This window comes from Asparagus officinalis, unplaced genomic scaffold (genome assembly GCF_001876935.1).
Source record: "Asparagus officinalis unplaced genomic scaffold, Aspof.V1 AsparagusV1_Un145, whole genome shotgun sequence".
Taxonomy (NCBI): domain Eukaryota; kingdom Viridiplantae; phylum Streptophyta; class Magnoliopsida; order Asparagales; family Asparagaceae; genus Asparagus; species Asparagus officinalis.
The window spans coordinates 84708-102395 of NW_017972411.1; the positions used below are offsets into that span (position 1 = coordinate 84708).

The 17688-nt window shown below is 42.5% G+C and overlaps 1 protein-coding gene across 1 annotated transcript in view; it reads left to right on the plus strand.

Annotated features, from left to right (window-relative positions):
* The first annotated feature begins 9536 nt into the window (after window positions 1–9536).
* LOC109827323 (14 kDa zinc-binding protein-like) overlaps window positions 9537–17688 on the plus strand; it is a 23734-nt gene continuing 15582 nt past the window's right edge. Inside the window, exons 1-2 of the mRNA XM_020394314.1 lie at window positions 9537–9585; window positions 10147–10274. Coding sequence (XP_020249903.1) covers window positions 9537–9585; window positions 10147–10274 — 177 coding nt within the window. The remainder of the gene's footprint in view (window positions 9586–10146; window positions 10275–17688) is intronic.

The window sequence follows — 17688 nt, forward strand, 5'->3', positions numbered from 1 at the left end:
TTGTTTGTGCTTGTTGGTGTGTTGGTTTATCTTTTCTTGGCGATTGGTTTGGATTCTCGAGGCGCAACAAGTGGTATCAGAGCTTCGGGCAACGCTTGGACTTTTTGGAGGTATAGATCAGTTGGGAAGTTCATCTAGAGCTTCGATTGGTGATAAAGGTGGGATCTTTGTGGTAAAGTTTCTATCTTTTTCAAGTTGGATCTATTTTCTTGTTTGTTCCGCAATTGTTTTGGTGCTTTGAGATTATGGCCGGAAAGGATAAACATGGGGAGGGTTCTTCTAGTGTGAGAGTCATCCAAAGTTTGAATATACATTCTATAAAAATAGATGTGGAAAAGTTCAACGGCACAAATAATTTTGGACTTTGGAGATGCAAAGTCATGGATGCGCTAAATGCGCAAAATTTGGAAGATACGTTGGAGTTGGACGGGAAACCGGACAACATGAATGAAAATGTTTGGAATAAAATGAACAGAACGGCGTGTGGTGTGATTAGGTCTTGCCTTATCCAAGATCTAAAATATGATGTGATGAATGAAACTTCGGCAAAGAAGATCTGGGAGGTCCTAGAGGGCAAATATTTGACAAAGAGCGTTGAAAATCGTTTGCATTTGAAGAGGAGGCTTTATCGCTTCCAATTGAAGAAGGGGACATCCATTAGTGATCACATGAACCACTACACGAAGCTACTTGCAGATTTGGCGAATGTAGATGTCATTATTGAAGACGAGGACAATGCATTATTGTTATTGAGTTCCTTGCTCGACGAGGAATATAAGACATTCGTCCTCACTCTTATTAATGGGAAGGTATCTCTTTCGTATAGTGAGGTCACTGCAGCCCTTGTGAATTATCAACTTCGAAAGAAGGACAAGGAGACTTCCATCGAGCCGGTTGCGGGGGCATTGGTTGCAAGAGCTAAAAGTCCAAACCGTGGAAGAAGGTCGTAGTCTAGAGGGGGGCATCCTGCAGTTGGTAGGAATCAGTGTGCCTTTTGTAGAGAGGATGGACATTGGAAAGCCGAATGCCCAAAATTACAAGCCGTGAAGAATAAAGGAAAAGCTATTCAAGCTTCAGAGGTAAATGTTGCCAAGGCTAATGGCGATGTTTCAGATTCAGATTCTTCGGGCTATTCGTGCCCAGCTCTTCCGTCAGTTGATGTTGCCGACTCCACCGAGTGGATGTTGGATTCTGGTGCTACTTACCACATATGCCCTAGAAGGGATTGGTTCTCCAGCTTTCAGGAGTTGGAAAGAGGGGATGCTGTTCTCATGGGTAATGATCACAGTTGCCCTATTGGTGGTATTGGTACCGTTCGGATTCGGATGAGTGACGGGATGATCCGGGAGTTGGCTGATGTGAGGTTCGTTCCTCAACTGAGGAAGAACATCATTTCACTTGGGGTATTGGAGGCATCAGGCTATAGGGTGATCTTGGCGGATTCTCGCTTGAAGGTCACATCGGGGTCCATGATCGTGATGAAGGGAGTCAGGCGGAGTAACTTGTATTATCTACTTGGGAGCACGGTAGTTGATAGGGCGCTGACTACTTCTATGGCTAGACTGTGGCATTGTTTGGTGCTGGGATATATTGTTGGTTATACCGTGCACAGATTGTTGAGGAGTGCTATGACCTGCAGATTGAAGTCATGTGAGCACATTGGTATGAGCAAGAAGACCGAGGTGGAGTTCAGCACTTCTATCCATCGATCGAGAGGTCTTATTGGAGGTGTTCAGTCAGGCATTTGGGGGCTTTCCGAGGAGGCATCATCGGGAGGTAATCGTTATTTTGTTTCCTATGTTGGGGATTGTACTAGGCATATTTGGGTTGCAACCAAGTCCCGTTGGTATAAAGACCTAGTAGTCCGCAACAGTTGGAGGAGGTGTATGGGCAGAAAGGTTACCAGTCGTACTTATTCTAGTAGGAGTCCTTTCTTGCATTGGTGCCGAGCTCACGGCAGTTGGAGACACTTCAGAGGGAAGGAGACAGTGGGGCGACGTGATGAGATGGCGGATTTAGTGAGCCGTTCCTTTCTGGAGGAGGATCGGTATTGGTTGTCGAGCAGTGGATCTGGTATTCAGGCTTCGACAGGTTTGGGTCATCTTATGTGGTTGCCGACTGCTGCGTGTAGAGTTGTTAGATCTGGTGGAGCTGTTTCAGATTTTGGTCGGCGTCGGATATTTGCCTACCCAGCACTTGGTCACATCGCTGATGTGAGATTGGATCCGATTGCGCATTTAGGATTCAGAGGCTCGTTCGGCTATCAGTGGGGAGCTTCTGAGTTTGGTCTGAGCAGGTTTGACTGTTTTCAGATTGGGGTCGTTTATGATGCTATCAGCCGCAGGTTGGATTGAGAGCCTTTGGAGGCCATTGGGTGAACTACGTGAAGGCTTGATTCCTTGGAGAGGATACGTAGGCAGTCAGTTTTCTGATGCAGCCGATTTGGTGAGCGACATCGACATTTGGGGTGAGTGTTCGCACTCCCATTTGGGTCTTAGCAAGTAAGACATTTGGTGTAGTCGGTGTAGGCTCAGTTCGATTTGGTGAGTAGACACAGTTGGTTTGGGGTTGAGGGTTCGTACTCTCGTTTGGGTCTCGACGCGCTGTGGATGGAGTCCGTTGTCATGAGTCCGTTGCCATGACGTACTGGATGCAGCAGTTGAGGCATTGGTTTGATCGGTGTCGGTCGACCGACACAGTCGACCGAAGATGGTAGCGGTCGACCGACGCGGTCGACCGCCGAACTCTCTGGATTCTTGGAGCTGTTCTGGATGGAGGGCGGTCGACCGGGCCGGTCGACCGCCGAAGCGGGTTGAGTCTGGGTCTGTTTTCCAGACCCGTTTCGTTTGGGTTTCCTATAAATACCCAAAGGGGTGTTTCTAGGGTTTGGAGGCTGAAGTTTGAGATCTGAAGGGAGAGTTTTATTGGGCTTCTATTGTTGGAGTAATTGGTGAGATCAAGAGTGACTTGTTGTGGGTTTTGGGTGAGAGATTTGTAACCCTAATTGTATCCTCTTGTTTCTAATAGTGAAAACTCCCCTCTCCTTGCCCCGTGGACGTAGGCATCTTGCCGAACCACGTAAAACTGGTGTTAGTGATTGTTTGTGCTTGTTGGTGTGTTGGTTTATCTTTTCTTGGCGATTGGTTTGGATTCTCGAGGCGCAACACTAAATTCTTTATTAAGTAAAAGAAATTAACACATACTACACCTTTAGCAATATTAACATTTATTTTCTCTCTTTCCTATGTTAAGATATAAAAATTCTCATTGCTAATTATATGCATGTGTTATAAGATGTATCCTTATACATATATGTTTTAATATATGCGGGTATAGTAAGTATCATTATTTGAGTCACCATGTTCTAATAGAATGTGTACTCCCTAGACAACACAAGATTCCTTACTCTTGACTTTCTTTCATTAAATGAGAAAATACTTGAGTTCTAATTCTCATCAGTCATCACATAATAAGACAAAGTGGTAATTTGGCAATCACTTCACTATAAATTTCAATTTACACTATAACACTTGGAGATAATAGGATAATATGCAGGATGGAGACAAATTATGTAAATGCCCCCCCCCCCCCAAAAAAAAAAAAGTTTTACATTAGTGATAATATTGTCATAATGGGGCGTGAAGCCCAAACCTGCAGGCGAGCTTCTCCAGGCGAGGATGAAGCTCCAGGCAGAAATCTCGTCAGCCGGCTGCAGACGCGAGCCTCGAGATCCAGGCGAGGTCTCGACGAAGAGTTGCAGGCGAGTTCTCGTGCTGGCGACTTCTCGTGGCTGACGACTTCTCGTGCAGGCGAATTCTTCGCAGCTGCAGGCGAGATTGACTCATAGGCGGGCTCGTAGCTAGCAGGCGGGGTCGAGGCGCTCGTGACAGGCAAGCTCGTGGAGGATTTCTAGGCTGTCGATAGCCTGTCGACAGCTCATCTAGGGTTTCCCTATAAAAGGGAAACCCTAGGGCCGAAACCAGTGATCTCCCCTTTTCTCTCTCGTGATCTCAACCTCCTGGCGGCGGACTCAAAAACACAGCAGTGTTTTTCTTCCTCTTCTCCTCTCGTGATTTTCCAGCTCACAGTTTGTTGAGGGGAATTTATTGTGGGAATATTCTCTATTAAAAGGGGTATTTAGAAGAGGGAAATTGTACTGTAGCTACAGTAATGATTGTATTTATTGAGGAATCTCAAGTTTGAGATTCGCTCTTGGATTGTAATTTCTTGTTGATTAATAAGAAATTTACTGTGTGGTTCCCGGGGACGTAGGCACTTACCGAACCTCGTTAAACTTGGTGTACTTTTCTCTATACCGTGTTTTCTACTATTTTAGGGGTTTTGCGTAACCCGACGGGTAGTATTCCCTACAACTTGTATCAGAGCGTGAAACGATCTAGAGGAAGTCAGATTCAAGTGGGAGCCATGGCCGCAGATGAAGAAAAAATAAGACTTGAGAAGTTTGATGGAACAAATTTTGGATTCTGAAAAATGCAGATAGAGGATTATCTGTATCAGAAAAATCTGTATCAACCACTACCGGGGAAGAAGTTGGATTCTATGAAGGTAGATGAGTGGAACCTTCTAGACAGACAAGCCCTCAGAGTTATCAGATTGACGTTGACTCGTAATGTTGCGTTCAACATAGCGAAGGAGAAGACCACGACGGGTCTTATGACAGCTCTCTCAAATATGTATGAGAAGCCATTAGTCGCGAACAAAGTTCATTTAATACGATGGTTATTCAATCTGAGAATGGCGGAAGGCGCGTCAGTAGCACAATACCTCAATGAACTCAACACGGTCACAACTCAATTGAGTTTAGTTGAAATTGAGTTTGATGAGAAAGTTCGGGTGTTGATACTTTTGTCTTCCCTACCAGAAAGCTGGAACTCTACAGTCACAGCTATGAGTAGCTCGTTGGGAAGCACCAAGTTGAAGTTCGACGACGTTCATGATCTGGTTCTCAGTGAGAAAATCCGACGGAGAAAGTCGGGTGAAGCTACAACCTCTTCAGTATTGCATACAGAGTCAAGAGGCAGAAATTCAACCAGAGAGAACAGACGAGGCAATTCAAACTACAGAGGTAGATCAAAGGACAGTAGGTCCAAGTCAAGGAATCCAAGCAACAACTCGAAGGCTATCGAGTGTTGGAATTGTGGAAAGACCGGGCATTATAAGAATCAGTGCAAGAGTTCACAGAAGGAGAAGGAGGCGAAGGCAGAGGTGAATGTCACTTCCACTTCAGGAGGAGACGATGCATTGATATGCTCTTTGAAGAACAAGGAGGAATCTTGGGTGTTAGATTCAGGAGCGTCGTTCCATGCTACTTCTCAGAAAGAATTCTTCGAGAAGTATATTCCTAGAAATCTTGGATACGTATACCTTGGTGATGATCAACCGTGTGCTATTGTGGGCAAATGTGTGGTGAAAATTAAGTTGAACGGATCAGTATGGGAGCTGAAGGATGTCAGGCATATTCCCGACCTAAGAAATAACTTAATATCCGTAGGCCAATTGACTGGCGAAGGATACACTACGTGTCACGCCCCGCTTCCCAAAATACCCGGGAATCGGGACGTGAACAAGCCTGCGACGTATTAGATTGAGAAGAAATATACACTATTTTTTTTTCTTTTTCTTTTCTTCTCAATCCAATACGCTAAGCGTCTGGAAATAAATACAATGCGAAGTCACAGGTCCCCGATCACAATCAGTAAGAATATAATAGACAAACTAAGAATAAAAATATCATATCACAAATGGAGACATAATATTCGGGTCAACATGCCCTTATACAAAACTGAACCAATGAATACTGAAGAGATACCAAAATACATAGATCAGCAGGAATGGAAAGAACTACAAAAGTAAAGTGGAACCATCAAAGAATAGGCTTCGACTCCTTCTTCTGCTCCGTCTACAAGGCACTCATGTTGAGAATCTTCTGACTCTTGCTGAACCTGTTCTTCCTCTAAGTCTGACGTACACCAGAGAAAACAGGTGTACGTCAGCGTGTATGGCACACGACAAGACCCCACAAAAGAAATAGAATGATCGAAAACCCAAGCGGAAAACGATACGAAAAAAATTGAAATGACAAAAGAATGTGCAATTGGTAATCCAACAAAATCAACATGCAATCCACTACCAAAACATGATAATCAGAAGAATCCAAAAATCGAACAGGTAATGAGGTCATGCAGCTAGCGATCAGAAACAATCATACAAGTCACAAGGTCATACAACTAGATGGAATTAATACTTAAAAATCTACAACTCGAGACGTAGTACGTCGAGCGAAATAATCCCAACAAGGAAACCCTCATGTATATACCATATGTCTCGAATTATAAATAATTAAATATTAATCCCGATTTATGTATGAAAAGAACAACATTGGTCTACATCTCAACAAAACTAACAAAGCCTTCCATAAAGTATGCAAGCATGTTATTCTTGTTTTACATGTTATTTGAATTGGGGAAGAATATTTTGATGTATATAATCGGGTCCCCGTAAACCTGTTCGGGGGCCACCTTCAAGTCAAGTATTGGCCCTCTGGCCCATATATATATACACTCACGATATCACGATAACAGGAAAGCGCTGTGCCCGTTTATATACTATAGGCATCGAAAATTACCTATAGGTCTCCACGAAAGGCTCAGTGTTAAGAAATAACGATGAATGTTACCATCTGGTTCACAGAAGCTTGATTGATGTCAGTGAACGCTTGAAGTAAACCGACGAACTACGTGAACTAACAGAATTTCGGAATAACAAAGGAACGGACTAATCGGGCACCTCGTGTTGTTCACCAATGGTGAAATACCCGTCATGTCTCATTTATTCCACAGATGATCTAATCATTGAAGCTTATAGAACTCTTCGCCGGCTTTCCAACGCACTTCGAATCACTCAAATCCGAGTTCGGACGAAAAAGTTACGGCGGAAACGATCAAACAGGCATCGAAAATGTCTCAGGCTAAACTGAGACACCTAAGGTGTCTCGGCCCAGGTTGAGACACCCTAGGGTGTCTCCAACGCAGAAATGGTCAGTTAGGTGGTTTTAACCATCCGAAACCCCCTGGAGCCTATAAATACAGCCTCGGGTCCTCATTTTTTTTCAGATCTGGAGTTTTGGAGAATTGGCGAAGCCCTGCCGGACTGAAGAGTGATCGAGTTCTTCAACGCAAGAAATCAAGAATCGTCAGATCTGCATCACCCGCATCTGATCCTTAGGATTATCCCGCTGTGGTAATTCTAAGAAGAGCAATTATCTCGCTGTTGTCGAGATAAGCGCTTCTGCTTCTAGATTCCTTCGCGGATCGACGAAGTTCTGGACCTGATCTGATTGCCAGATAGTCCACGGATATCAACATCCCCATCACCGGCTAAAGACCCATGCAAGCAAGAAACGACGAACGGATCTTGCGTTATTTTCGAAAAGTTATAATCTTTCATTTTCTTATTCTTTTTATTGAATATCTTAAATTCTTTGTAAGTGATCCAGATTATAATGAATTCAACAACGAAGGCAACTTTTTCCGAAAACATATACATGTTATATTCTTCGTCCAATTTCCCTCTATAACCCCATGTTGTCATATTAATTACGCAACTGTACATAAAATATTGTGCACTAGCCACGGAGTTACCGTGGAATGACTTCTGTAAAATTATGAAAATAACCGTGACCAACAACACATTCGATCAAGAGTGCATCGTCTAGTCAATGCTATAATAGTAATAATCAAGGAAACCTCATACCGGGATATCGATATCGAGGGAACTCGGGACTCCTCACATCGGGATATCGATGTCGAGCGAGTATAGCCATGCTTTGAAGCACGCTTATACATCATACTTTTAACAGAAATCATCTTCATGTACAGTCTTTCCTATTGAATAACAACTAAGTGATAACATAACAAGCTTCCACACAGCTATTCATGTCAAGCAATATCACGCAGGTAATAATATATCACAGACTAATCTAATTAATTAACTCATACCAGATCTAGAAATTGAATGACGAGTCACATAATAATTTACGATAAAACTAAGAATTAAAATAAAATAATCAAGATTTAGGATCTTGCCTCAGGGCTTCGTCGAACGAGTCGACGTCGACGTGCGAGTCAGATATGGCACGGTGGAGCGTGACAAGGAGGCGGACGAGGACTACAAGGGCTGACCGCGGGGGAGTTGCGTCAGTACTCACGTTGACGGTGGAGGAGGCGCAGGCGAGAATCATGGTTGGAGATTACAGCAAGCGGCGATCTCAAGTGCGCTGCTGCTGTCGACGGCGGCCTGAGGTGAGTTGGAGGCAGCGGGCGATGAGGTCGCAGATGGTCCTGGGCAGCGGCTGATGGACTGTAGCTTGCAGGAGATAAGGCGGCGAACTGGCGGCAGAGCCCAGTCGCGGGTGCATTGGACTGCTTTCAATTCGAGATGGGTCGAGGGAGCGAGGTGATTGTGCGTCTGGCTGTTGGCGGTTAGGCTAGAGTACAGGAGGAGAAAGCAGTATGGAGGGGGAGGCGGACATGGGTGTGGTAGTTTGTGCAGGCCCAGCCGAGATCCGGCGGGGGAAAGGCGGGGCACGCGAGGCTCTCAATGTTCGGGTTGGAGGAGCGAGCGTGGTCGCGAAGAGGTGGCGGACGCGGTGGCCGGCGGCGTGAGAGCCGGCGGGCGTGGCTGGGTCTGGGGCGGGGTGAAAATGAGAAGAGGGCGGCATCCAGTTTCTGCTGAAGAAAGGAGGAGGGAGAGAAAAACCAACTTATAATATATATTTATATATATATATATATATATATATATATATATATATATATATATATATATATATATATATATATATATATATATATATATATATATATATATATGAAAATTTAGGGTTTTGAAAAATAATAATAATTATGAAATAAATTAAATAATTATTGGATAATTATCTACACATCAAAACGTACCAGTTAGAGTATTACAACTGATTATACGCAACTGTAGAAATAATATAAGAAATTACACAATTTAACAAGAATAATTAATAAAAATAATAATTACTTATATTTAAAATTTGATAATTATGGGATAATCATCCATATAGTAAAATGTACCAGTTATGCTAATACGACATATAATATGCAACAGTAGAAATAATACGGCAAATTATACAAATAATACATAACTAATAATACAACGTATTATACGAAATATATGTAATAATAAAAATAATACAACGTATTATTCAAAATGACATGTAACAATATCGATAATGCAACAGATAAATTTCATAAATTTTTACTGCACTAAACTAATTTATAAAATTTCAAAACCATTTAAATAAATATAAAACTTGGTTTTTAAATCATAGGAAATTCTAAAAAAATCGAGAAAAATACAAATACTCTTTTAAAAATAATAATTGAATATTTTAAAATACCAGAAAATTATTTTAACTAATATTAAAATTTTACGGTCCTTACACTACGACCTTCTATAGAGATGATTAGAAGATTTTAAAAGGCGCAATGACGATTGCTCGAGGAAAGAAGACTGGTACCCTGTATATGATAGCAGGTACATGTTGTTTGATCTCAGTTACAGCAGGCAATAAGACTTCAAAGCTGTGGCACCAGAGACTCAGTCATATGAGTGAGAAGGGGATGAAAATCATGCACATAAAGGGAAAACTCTCAAGACTGCAGTCAGTGAAGATGGATATGTGTGAAGAATGCATACTTGGAAAGCAGAAAAGAGTCAGCTTTCAGACAAGTAGCAGAACCCCCAGGAAAGAAAAGCTAGAGCTCGTTCACTCAGATGTTTGGGGACCAACCACCACCGCATTTATTGGTGGGAAACACTACTTTGTGACTTTCATTAATGATCACTCTCGGAAAGTGTGGGTCTACTTTATGAAGCATAAGTCAGAAGTATTTGAGGCTTTCAGGAGATGGAAAGCCATGGCCGAGAATGAGACCGGTCTGAGAATAAAGAAGCTCAGGACCGACAATGACGGTGAGTATGAAGACACCGGATTCAAGAAGTTCTGCTATGAGCACGAGATCAGAATGGAGAGAACCGTGTCTGGCACGCCTCAGCAAAATAGTGTAGCTGAGTGGATGAACCGAACGTTGACAGAGAGAGCTAGAAGCATTCGGGTACAGTCAGGCTTACCGAAGCAGTTCTGGACAGAAACGATCAACACAGCATCTTACTTGATCAACCGAGGTCCATCGGTTCCATTGGAGCATAGAATACCAGACGAGGTATGGTGCGAAAAGGAGATAAAACTCTCACGTCTCAAAGTTTTTGGTTGTGTGGCTTACGTGCATATTAGTGATTAAGGTAGGAATAAGCTTGATCCCAAGTCAAAGAAATGCACTTTCATCGGCTATGGTGAAGATGAGCTCGGCTACCGCATTTGGGACAACGAAAACAAGAAGGTGATCAGGAGCAGAGATGTGATATTCAATGAGAAGGTGATGTACAAGGACATGCACAAGACTGATGACTCAGAGAGCGAGTCAACATTTATAGATGCAGATGTTGTCCCAGGTAACCTCTCGAAAGAACCCAATGCAGAGGGTCCTCAGCCAGAAGAGCCTGTTGGACAAGATGGTGCGCAGGAGCCCGAAGCACCAGCTTCGATATTGAAAAGAATTTCCCGTCCTCCTGTACCCAACAGGAGATACATGAACTATCTGTTGCTGACAGATGGTGGGGAGCCTGAAATCTTTGATGAAGCTTGTCAGAGTGGAGATGCGAACAAGTGAGAACTTGCTATGAAAGATGAGATGAAGTCTCTCATCTCAAACCAGACGTGGGAACTAGCTGAGTTGCCCACGGGTAAGAAGACCCTTCACAACAAATGGGTGTACCGGGTGAAAGAGGAGCAGGATGGTTCCAGAAGATATAAAGCCCGACTAATTATCAAAGGATTCCAGCAGAAGGAAGGAATTGACTACACCGATATTTTCGCTCCCGTGGTAAATCTAAATACTATCAGGATAGTGATGAGGATTGTAACAATTGAAGATCTTCATCTCGAGCAGTTAGATGTGAAGACAGTATTTCTTCACGGAGATCTAGAAGAGGAGATATACATATACCAGCCAGAAGGTTTCTCAGAAGAAAAGAAGAAGAACCTGGTGTGCAGACTCAAGAAAAGCTTGTATAACCTAAAACGAGCCCCAAGGCAGTGGTACAAGAAGTTTGACGGCTTCATGCACAAGGAAGATTTCCAGAAGTACAACGCCGACCACTGTTTCTACTTCAAAAGATATCAGTCCAGTTATATCATCCTACTATTGTATATTAATGATATGTTGGTTGCAGGTGTAGATATGGAGGACATCAGGAGTTTGAAACAGCAACTGTCAAAGGAGTTTGACATGAAGGACTTGGGTCCAGCGAAGAAGATCCTTGGAATGCAAATCACGAGAGACAAGAAGAAAAGGTTCTTGCAATTGTCTCAGACGGAGTACATCAACCGTGTTTTACAGAGATTCAACATGGGCGACGCCAAGCCTGTGAGCACACCCTTGGCCAGCCATTTTTGTCTATCGAATGATCAGTCTCTTCAGTCAGAAGAAGAGAAAAAGAGTATGGCTAAGGTCCCTTACGCCTCATTCATCGGAAGTTTGATGTATGCAATGGTCTGTACGAGACCAGAAATTTGCCATGCAGTGGGAGTGATCAGCCGGTTTATGTCAAATCCAGAAAAAGCTCATTGGGAAGCGGTCAAGTGGATTCTGAGGTATCTACGAGGCACCACACAGAAGAAAAAGCTCATTGGGAAGCGGTCAAGTGGATTCTGAGGTATCTACGAGGCACCACACAGAAGTGTTTGTACTTTGGTAAGGGAGAGGTGGAACAAGTGGATTCTGAGGTATCTACGAGGCACCACACAGAAGTGTTTGTACTTTGGTAAGGGAGAGGTGGAAGTGTAAGGGTACGTAGATGAAGACTTCGGCGGCGAAGTCGACCACCGAAGAAGCACCACCGGCTATGTATTCACTGTCGGAACTATAGCTGTTAGTTAGATGCCACAGATGCAGAAGATTGTCACTCTGTCCACTACAGAAGCTGAGTATGTTGTAGTGACTGAAGCTAGTAAAAAGATGATATGGCTTCAGGGTTTGTTAACAGAACTGGGATTCAATCAGGAGAAGAATGTTTTGCATAGCGATAGTCAGAGTGCGATTCACTTGGCTAAGAATTTCGCATTTCATTCTAGAACGAAGCATATTACGTTTCGGTACCACTTCATCAGATCTCTGTTGGAAGATGACGTGTTAAAACTGGAGAAGATTCTAGGAAGTAATTATCCAGCAGATATGTTAACAAAGACGGTGATCGTTCAGAAACTAGAGTTGTGCGCAATTTCAGTTGGCCTTCATGCATAGGTGATGAGGGTGGAGCCACACGGGAAGAGGAGCTTGACGAGATAGCTTGTTGACGACGGTTTGGTCTCCAAGTGGAAGATTGTTAGAATTGGGGGTGAAGCCCAAACCTGCAGGCGAGCTTCTCCAGGCGAGGATGAAGCTCAGCCGAGGTCAGCGGCTGCAGGCGGAGCTCGAGATCCAGGTAAGGTCTCGACGAAGAGTTGCAGGCGAGTTCTCGTGCTGGCGACTTCTCGTGCAGGCGACTTCTCGTGGCTGGCGACTTCTCGTGCAGGCGAGGACTCATAGGCGGGCTCGTAGCTAGCATGCGGGGTCGAGGTGCTCGTGACAGGCGAGCTCGTGGAGGATTTCCAGCCTGTCGACGGCTCATCTAGGGTTTCCCTATAAAAGGGAAACCCCATGGTCGAAACCAGTGATCTCCCCTTTTCTCTCTCGTGATCTCAACCTCCTGGCGGCGGACTCAAAAACACAGCAGCGTTTTTCTTCCTCTTCTTCTCTCGTGATTTTCCAGCTCACAGTTTGTTGAGGGAAATTTATTGTGGAAATATTCTCTATTAAAAGGGGTATTTAGAAGAGGGAAATTGTACTGTAACTACAGTAATGATTGTATTTATTGAGGAATCTCAAGTTTAAGATCTGCTCTTGAATTGTAATTTCTTGTTGATTAATAAGAAATTTACTGTGTGGCTCCCGAGGACGTAGGCAGTTGCCGAACCTCATTAAACTTGGTGTACTTTTCTCTATACCGCGTTTTCTGCTGCTTTAGGGGTTTTGCGTAGCCCGACGGGTAGTATTCCCAACAAATACATCATATGTTATCTGTTATTTATATAAACGTTAAAGGTGTAAAAGTAAAAACATTATGTTCTCCAGCAGTACAAACAGTTGAACTTAAAAGTTAATTATTCAATTACATGTTATAACGGGTAGCATAGTAGATCACATGACAAAACAGTGTCACTCTCTCATAGGGGCAAGCGTTCGATTTCCATATACGCCAAATGCGTGATAAAAAAACTACATCCTATAAAACAACAATTAGAGTTGGAAGATTTATCACACCAAGCATAGTTCAAATTGGATTGAAAAAAAAGGTTACATGTACATAGACCTCTGCATTATAGCCCGAGTGCGGGAAGACTCCATGCAGTTATAATCACGCAGACAGACCCCTTGAGTGAACTTTTCTTCACTCTTTTTGTAATACCCCAACCCTTGAGAGGGTGATGTGATTAGTATTGATAGATTTGATTGGAATACTCATACCACCAAGATGCATCTTTTTTTCGAGAACCCTACTCTTAGAAACTCTAAAGTTAAGCGTGCTTGGCCTGGAGAAATTCTAGGATGGGTGACCCCCTGGGAAGTTTTCCAGGAAGCGCGTGAGTGAGGACAAAACGTGCTGAAAAGACACGTGGTAGTTTGTGAGGCCAGTCCATCAGATCTAATAGCGCATCGACTCTGGGATTCCGGGGCGGGGCGTTACACTTTTAAGAGTTAAAAGAATCAATCGGGGAGTGTATCCGCACCTGAGGAGGGTCTACCTGCAATTGGAACGCAATACAAAGAGTTTATCCACAATTAATCCAATTAAAAAAATATTAGATTTCAAACTGATAAAATGTAAAATTCTAAAGTTTTTTTCCGGGTAGTGAAGAAAAACGAGCGGCAAGGCTCCGGTGAAATGGGATTGTTTGTATCTCAAAACAGGGAGGAGGTCTAGGTATTCTTAATTATGGGATTTTCAATATATCTCTTCTTTTCAAGTGGACTTGAAAGCTTCTTAAGATAGATTCTCTTGTCGTTTCTGTTCTTCATTCAATTTATTTCTTCCCACTAATAGCACATCTCTCCGTGGGTCTAGTTCTGAATCCTGAAGAGACTTAATTTCTATTAGCCAACCCTCAATAGAATTAGTTAAATGGCAATTACGCAATGTTTGAAGAATACTGTTTTGAAAGGACAAGTGGATAAGAGACAACCCTCTGGCTAGTCTCTTTCCAATGGCTTACAACTGAAGGTCTGTTTGTTTGCAAGAAAATAGCAAATAAGTAACTGAAGTAGAGGAAGTTTCTCCTACTTCAAGCAAAAAATTATGTTTGTTTCTCCAAAAAGATTACTTCACCTACTTTTATTAATGCAGATGTGACGTCTAGGTGGCACTCCTACTTCCTAGATTTTTTCCCTTCCTTGAAAGCTCAGAAGTAGAGGGGAAGTGGATAAAAAGTGGGGTCCACAAATTAGAGATTTATCAAGCATATTATCTTAAATAATATATCCAATTTCTATCCAAACAAACAAATAAATAAAAGAGATGATGAAGTACTATTTCTGCTACCTCTAAAAATATATGAAACAAATAAAATAAGTGCTACTTCCGTTACTTTCTACTTCATAATTGAGGAAGTTACATCTTTGATCCACTTCTTACTTCCAATAGTTACGTCCATCCAAACAGGCCCTTAGCTATATCAAAACATGTATTGATGGTATCTCAGGGTAGGTCTCATGATGGGATGTGGGTGTAGATATCTCTTCCACGAAGACCTATAGAAGTTTATGAGCACCTTCAGGTTGGGGCTCTCAAATCTTTGATTTCTTCTTTAACTCTCAAGCCTTCATCAGATGTTGATCATGTTGTATAGCCTCTGCACAAATTAGGAATATTTTCTGTGAAGTCCTTTTATTCTTTCTTAAATAATGGGGGACTGCTCAGTGCCTAGCAAACTCAAATTTTTCCTATGGCTTTTCTCATATTGTAACCTGCGAACTAAAGATAATCTATCTAGAAAAGGCTGGACAAGGAATTCTTCATGTTGTCTTTGCGAGCAAGACCCCTGAATCATACAATCATCTTTTCCTGGAATGTTAGTTTTCCAAAGAATTATGGGGCTTTTTCTTATTAAAGTTTGGTTTGGTTAACCTTCCTTAAGACATGTCTCATCTTTTTAATGTGCTCTAATAGTGTTATGGACATTAAGGCTTGGAATCTATGGAGATTTTGTTTTCCTGTTACATATTGGTGCATTAGGAGAGCACGAAATAATTTGATCTTTTGTGGAGAGACACCTTGTAGGCTGTCTAAAAATCATAACAGATAGCTGATCCCCATCAAACACCGATGATGGAAGTTACAATTCGACGGCTTTCAGAAGGCTATAATTTGAAGACTTTTACGTAGATCGATGAAGGTTACAATCTGACGACCTACGCAACAACTGATGAAAGCTCTAATCAACAGCTTTCACAATCAATATCGGGAGTTACAATCTGACGACTCTCATATTTTTAAGGAGCCAAGACGAAGGTTACAAGGTGACGATCTTTGCAACGCTCTAGCAAAAGAGACTACAAATTGACGGTGACGGTCTCTTCATATTGAAACGCAGATATCTCTCAAACCGGAAGGAATTTGGCAAAACGGAGGAAGCAAACCAGACCCTATGGGTTGGTTTGGTCAGCTTCATCTCGTCGAGATAGCCGATTTTCATATATAATTCGTCTCATTCCGACTTACGGTTTGAAAGTTATGACCTGTTCTTCACAGAAAGTTATGTTCTGAAGTCCGTCTGCAAGACTGGACTTCACTTGAACATTGGACTTAGCCTGAAGCTCGCCAAGCCCGCCTAAGACTCGTCTCTGCATTACAGAAACAAAAACGCAGAGTTTGTGGACTTAAAACGCAGAGTTCAACTCTGCGTCCAACAACAAAAACGCACAGTTCATGCGGAGCCCAACTCTGCGTCCCAGGTCCAAAAACGCACAGTTCATGCGGAGTCCAACTCTGCGTCCCAGGTCCAAAAACGCACAGTTCATGCGGAGCCCAACTCTGCGTCTCAGGTCCAAAAACGCACAGTTCATGCAGAACCCAACTCTGCGTTCCAGGTCCAAAACGCAGAGATCATCTCTGTGCAGCGCGACCTGTGCGTTTTCAGCCTAAAACAGGCCCAACTTTGCGTTTCAGGTCTAAAACGCGGAGTTCGGGCCCAGAACGCTGTTTTCAACGTTTGACTCGTTCAAGCACGATTTGAACGGTTCCAGAACCGTTTTCTCCCCACGATTTGAGGGGATCACTACCCTATCATGGAGAGATTTATAGGGGACAGTTACACCCTATTAAACCCTCATTAAGGAGAGATTTAAGGGGGCGGTTACACCCCTAAATCCCCTATAAATAGTGGGAAACTCAATTGAGTTGGGGCTGGCTTTTTGGATCTTAGACTTGAGGCGAAGAGGAGATCTTCGGCTTGGCAGCGAGGGGAAGATCGACGTTCATCCTTCGGCAACGTTCAACAACAGAGAGCTCTCATCCTTGGCTTATAAACCGATTTCGGTTAAATCAACTCTTTCATAGAATTTCAAACTCGTTCAGAGTTATAAACTCGATTAGAGTTCAAAACTTGCTCTGCAAGTTCTTCTAAAACTCGCTCTGAGTTATTAACTCGTTAAGAGTTATTTTTAAACTTACCACGCAAGTTCTCCACAACGTCAAATCGTGAGGAGAAGATCATGTTCCAGTGAATAAGATGTTCGGATCGTCAACGGAGAGCAAACTTGACGCGAGCATTCGAGGGAGGCACTCCATCGCCACCGTGAAGAACCCAGACTTAAACAAAGGGGAGAATCCAGATTATTTTCCTCTCTTTTGTAATCAGAAAATCCAATTGTAATTGAGATTAAAGGAATACAAATCAAAATTTTCTTTCATTTCTTTTTACTGCAAATTTTCCACTAAACACACCTGATGCTTGGAAATTGGTATCTAATATGGTTCACTTTCTCATCTTATGGATAAAAAAATACAAATAAGAAGTAGACTGGATAGTTTAAGGAAATCATCAAAGAGAAGGGGGTAGCAAAGCTCCTCTTATCAAGTGGCGATAACACTGATAGAGTGTGAAACTCTTGATCATTCTGTTATAGTTTTGAACAACATCTTTCTTTCTTGTTTTATCTTTTGAAATACTCTATTTTGTTAGGTGAATATGCTGGGCCTATCAGTCGTTTACTGTTGTTTCAAACTCTGGTTATCTTTCTTCACCCTTTTGGGCTATGTTGGTTTGTATCTTTTTTTGTAGTATCATGGCCATTAAGGAATGTTGTAAAGAGTGATGACAATAGCTCACTCCTCTTTCCGATTTCCTTATTACTCTTGAGATTACAATTAGATACTTACTAATATAAACCATTACAAGTTGTATGTAAAATATCTTTTGATAGGGCATCTCACCCTATTTTCACTTCAAAAAATATATATATGCCCCCCTCCCCCCCCCCC